At 39.0% G+C, this 5,702-nt stretch overlaps 1 protein-coding gene across 2 annotated transcripts in view; it reads right to left on the bottom strand.

The window, feature by feature from the left end:
• Positions 1 to 612: 612 nt before the first annotated feature.
• LOC106536604 (arf-GAP with dual PH domain-containing protein 1) overlaps positions 613 to 5,702 on the bottom strand; it is a 27,676-nt gene continuing 22,586 nt past the window's right edge. For both annotated transcript variants that reach the window (XM_014033914.1, XM_014033915.1), the window contains exons 10-11: positions 1,677 to 1,905; positions 613 to 1,470 (exon numbers count right to left, since the gene is read on the bottom strand). In XM_014033914.1, coding sequence (XP_013889368.1) covers positions 1,442 to 1,470; positions 1,677 to 1,905 — 258 coding nt within the window. In that variant the 3' untranslated portion in view covers positions 613 to 1,441. The remainder of the gene's footprint in view (positions 1,471 to 1,676; positions 1,906 to 5,702) is intronic.

The following is a 5,702-nucleotide window of genomic DNA, read 5'->3' as shown; positions in this document are numbered from 1 at the left end:
GTGCCTCTATGTGTACTGTGTGTACTGTGTGTGTACATTGTGTGTACAGTGCGTGTACAGTGACATGTTGTTGAAGAATGCAGTGCCTCTATGTGTACTGTGTGTACTGTGTGTGTACATTGTGTGTACAGTGTGTGCATAGTGTGTGTACAGTGTGGCATCTGTGACTCCAGTAAACTCACTTTCATCTAGACACCCTTTTGACGGAGCAGGGAGAAGAACTACAAATGCGAGGACATATTTGTGTTTTTAAATGGAGGTGTGTGTGTGTGTGTGTGTGTGTGTGTCTGCTGTGTGCTCAGGTTCATGTTTGTAGATATAGCTGAATATTTGTGGTCTGTATGCAAACCTTTAGTAAAGTCTACTATTAAATCTGTGAGGCATCTTGGGAGGAAACCAGTTTTCATCCCTTTCTGAGTGAACCCAATGTGTTCTGTTGTCAGGCCAAAGAGGATTATGTACCAGTAATCTGTAATCTCAGTGTTCTCTCAAACAGACTCAAACACTGTTGAAAGGAGGAATTTACATTATTTTACAATAATTGAGGAAACTAATCAGACTATAGGTGTAGAATGAAAGAAAAGATGCAAAGCAGTGAGGCCACTGAATCTCTGGTTGATCTGTGGGGATCTAAGGAGTTTTATAATAAAACAATTTTTACAACGATGCCAGAATCAACACAATGTGTATTTAAAACAAGATCCAAAAGTTAAATGAACACTTATACAAGTATTACTGAAATTACAATCCTGTCACATTACACGTAATAAAAGCAGCAGTAATTCTCTGAACAATGACTCAGTATGCTAAACAGTACAAATCAAGTGGAGAAAGAAGAGTTTTAGACGAAGCCTGGTTGATGCTGAACAGCCTGCTCCACACCTGTTAACAGCCATGGTGTTCACTGAGAGTTTGTGCGTCACGTTTGTAGGTATATTTGTTGTTAAAGCACTTTGTAGGTTCAGGTTGATCAGTGCCAGAGGGTTGACCTCAAAGTCTTCCAAGAACTGCTCACAATTCTTCAGCCACCACCAAGAACACTGTACATTCAATGAATTCATTTTCCTCAGCAACCAGTGAAATGACTGTAGATGACATAATTACATGAGATTACAGGCAGGATGAACCATTCACAAGACTAAACCCAGGCCTCCACTAAGCAGAGCAGAACGGGTCTCTGTATAAAAATGTACAGTAGGCTCACTAGTGATGACATCATTTAGTCTTTACCCATGCCACAAGGCTCATTAGAGTTTTCTACGCAACAACAATGCTTTTATTATTTTTTTAATCTTGTCCCAGTCCTAAAACACCTGCCCACAACCTGAGCCCAACCTGAGCCCAGCTGGACCTGGCTCAGGTCTTGTGTGTCCCGCAGTGCAGAGGCAGTCCCTGGTCTCAGACTGGCTCGGTCTTGTTGAGTTCGGACCTCCTGCAGGCTTCAAGGCTTGTGTTTAAAATGAGCTTCCACTGCAGAAAAGAAGAGATTGTAAGTTCACAAAGTAGGACTTCAGTTTGTTCGAGAAAAGAAAACCAATTTTGACTGAAAATGTTCATTTTGTTGACATTTGTTATTACATGTTCACACATTGTAAACAGAATACTTCATGGTGTGAGACCATTCAAATGTAAATCCAGAATATTGAAAATGAACTTTTACACTTCCCAACAACAACCTGCGTATTCCTGCGGCCTCATTGGGCGGTTGATGACTCTTTGGAAAGCAGCTATCCAATCGCGTTGCTCAGCCTCGGTCTCGCATGCGAACAGGAACTTCCTGTCTGGTGTTATGATGGTGATGCCATGGTTCCAGTGGTAGCCCTGCGTGGATGGAGGCAGGCCAGCCAGGACTGTGTAGCTGTTCTCCTTGCTTCCTATGAACACCTCGCCTCGAGCGTAGGCATCCTGAGACACAAAGGGCTTCTTCAAACCTCTCATTAAACAACATTTTTAACTGCTGGACTTGATATTCTGAATGGACTCAGTAATCATCAACAATATTTCCCCTCAGACCTCCTTCAGACAGGGTCTGAACCAAACATGATGTATTCAAGCTGTAGATCAGGGTTATTCAACTAAATCACTCCAGGGGCCACAGTTACTGCAGGTCCACAGTTACTGCAGGTCAACAGTTACTGCAGGTCCACAGTTACTGCAGGTCAACAGCTGAGGGGCCAAACATCCAGTAATTAAAGTTATTATTTAAATAAACCAAGTATTACAAAGATCTGTTACCTTTGAAATAGTTTATTTTGCTGTATCATGAATACATCATACAGAACCCTATAAAAGTAGTGATAATTAAACATCAAAAACAAAAATATCACATTCTGCCTCTTATTTAACAGAAATATTATTTTGACATCCCTGACTTGCCAAAATTTTAAACCAATTTTAGTTTCACTTTCATAGTTTTATCTTCTGATGTTTATGTAGATAATAAACATGTCTATGTCTAGCTAAAAGAACTTAGAGTAATTAAAGTAGAAAACCAGGGGTTTGGACTTAAGAGATGAATGAACCTGTTGGTGGGCTGACCTTTAGTCACTCTCAGACTGCACTGTAAAAAATAACTTGGAAGATTTACTAGAGACAATTCTGTAAACAATTTGCACTAATGTTGGTTAAGTAAATTTAAATGCTACAAATTCATGTAATATTTACTCCTCGTTATCTAGTAAAAGTTATTAAGAATATACTTAAAGATTTGTGAATAAATCAGGTAAATTTTACTTAATTTGATCAATTAAATCTTGTAACAAATACTTGATCAATATAAGTAAATTTTACCTGATTTATTCACAAATCTTTAACTATATTCTTATTAACTTTTACTAGATAATGATGAGTAAATATTACATGAATTTGTAGCATTTAAATTTACTTAACCAACAGTTACTGCAGGTCAACAGCTGAGGGGCCGAACATCCAGTTCGGTTATTCCGTATGTTGCAGGTGTTTCYGAGAAACTGAGACGTTTATTTTCTAAACATGATGTCCCAGTGGCTTTCAAACCCCAAAACACATCACGGCAAAGGCTGGTTCACCCCAAAGATCCGGTGCCCCGGCACAAACAGAGCAATGTTGTATATGCTGTTAAGTGCCAGGAGGGCTGCGACCAGTTATACATCGGGGAAACAAAGCAACCACTGTTCAAAACAATGTCCCAACACAGACGAGCTACATCTAATGGCCAGAACTCTGCAGTTTTCACTCATTTACAGGCCAGCGGTCACTCTTTCAGAGATGAGGATGTTCTCATTCTTGATAGAGAGGAACGTTGGTTTGAGAGAGGAGTAAAAGAAGCCATTTTTGTAAAGAAAGACCGTCCATCATTAAACAGAGGTGGAGGCCTCCGTTTTCAGTTGTCCCCCTCCTACAGTGCTGCCATTGCCAGTATCACTCCACCCCCTGTTAACAATAGGTGTTAATTAGGTGTCAACGATAGCCATGTGATGTGAGCATCAGTCACATGGAGGCAGGACTTAAAAGCCTGAATTTAGCCTGAAACTCTCAGACTGAAGAAGTCTCTTGGAGGAGAGACGAAACGTTTCATTAAAGAAGAACCCGTCCAGAAGACCTACACAATTTTTTTCTTTTTTACTTAACCAACATTAGTGCAAATTGTTATGAGGATTTTTTTCTAGTAAATCTTACAAGTTCTTTATAACAGTGAACATGCTTCAAGCACAATGTTGTAGCATGACACCTCACAGCTACAGAGAGAGGTGTAGCTCTTGTTGTAGTTCAGGACTTCACCACCAGGTGGCAGTTTTGAAGAACCTTTATTGGATTCTTCTTCATGAACAACACAGACAAAGTGAAACTCACAGGTCTTATTAATGACTAGGCCTACCACTCTCACTTATGGTTACTTCTGCTGAACGCTTTAACACAAGATAACAAATAATGAACACACAAATTAGAGTAACACAACAGACTAATTGCTGAAAGAACAATGTTAACCAATTCACCAAAATGATTTAACAACAACAAACATGAATCCTACCCATAATCCTCCACTGCAGTCACATGACAAACAGCCAAACACGGCAGAATGCTACAATATGCATTCCCTGTTCCCTGACAACTAAATATCACCTACATTATGTCATCAAACTATTGCACACCAACAAATGTATTCAAGCAAAACAAACCAGACAACTTATGTTTTATTTCCACCATGTCTTGTCCTCTCCTTGAAAAGTGAAGCAAGGGAATGAGGAGCAGCAGCCTTTGTGTGTGCATGCAGCCTCAGTTTTAGTCCAGAAGAGTAGAAGTTACTTCATATGTTCATGTTTATGTGCTGTCCAGAAAAAACACTTCAATATTACTGGTAAAATTATATTAGCATTTACTTTTTTGTACAGTAATATTGATATATAATATAATGTGTATTGTTTATTTAGTAAAATCTAGAAGTTCAGAAAATTTGATAGTTTTTTGTAAAATTTAAAAAGGATAATTAAATAAATGTTACTACACCCAAAAATCATTCTTTTCAGTGTGGATGTGGCCTGCGGGCCGCCAGTTGACTAGCCCTTCTGTAATAGTTACAGTTTAAAGTCCTGCAACCTCACTGAGTTTACCTTAGTGTAAGCGTGTGTCAAACTCAAGGTCCACGGGCCACGTTTGGCCCACCAAGGGGTGCACCCCCACACCCAGAATTTTTTTACTGAATATGAATTTTTTATATTTCAAAGGTAAACTTTAAATCTATGATTAAATGCAACATAATAAACAAATTAGAAAAAGTAAAAGATAATAATGCCCTTAGCTGTTGGCTTTAAGTAATTGAGCAGTTTAGTTGATAACACAGTAATAATGTCTTAAAATAAACTGCTTTAAAGCCAGCATCGACCATAAACCACATCTCCCATAATGCATGTTGATATATGGGAATTCCCTGTAGGAAAGTGGGAGAGTTCAGAATTCAAGACTCGCCACAACTTATCAGTGGGTAAAACTCTCTTAGTTTTACAGTTAATAGTATTTTTGTTATTTGTTTCCCATTTAGTAACAAGAGGACGTGTTAAAACCTTGTTTCTATGCAGGAAACGCCAGGTAGAGCTCAGTTATAGTTTAACAGTGCTCAGCTCTAGCAATGAGACGAGGAACAGTTTCATGTTTAGTCAAAGTAAAGCATGAAGAGTCAAAGCTGGGCCTTTGAGGACCCCCAGAACACTCATGTGGCCCTCAGTGAATGAGTTTGACCCCCTGCTGTAAACAAAGACGTGCCTTGGTGACACTGCAGTGTTTAGAGTTTACAAAGAACTTGTTCTTTTTGTTTCAAGTGTTGTGTGTTCAAATATTCATTTCTCTAACAGCTTTAGCTAAGTAAGTAGTTTTCATGCTTAGAGGAAAGCTCATGCGACACCATGATAGTGTGTGGGGGAGTAGGTGGGCCTCACATCACTAGACTCCAGAAACACAACATGGCAGCTTCTGTAAACTGAAGAGAGGGGGCGGGGCCTTTCTTTGATCTGTAATAGTCCTACCAGAAGGATCACAAGCTGTGTTTCCATTGACCATGAAAATGCGCAAATGAGAATTTCGAAAATAAATTTGCTCAATGGAAAAACATTAGTTTAAAAAAAGTTGTTTTTCGACAAAACGTTTTTGCTCTAGGATGAAGTGGTTTTTCGGCCGTATCGAAATTGGTGTTTTTCACAAAACTGCAATGGAAACACTTTTTTCACATC

The sequence above is a fragment of the Austrofundulus limnaeus genome, unplaced genomic scaffold, assembly GCF_001266775.1.
Source record: "Austrofundulus limnaeus strain Quisiro unplaced genomic scaffold, Austrofundulus_limnaeus-1.0 Scaffold1893, whole genome shotgun sequence".
Taxonomy (NCBI): Eukaryota; Metazoa; Chordata; class Actinopteri; order Cyprinodontiformes; family Rivulidae; genus Austrofundulus; species Austrofundulus limnaeus.
This window is presented reverse-complemented; position numbering and strand designations above follow the sequence as displayed.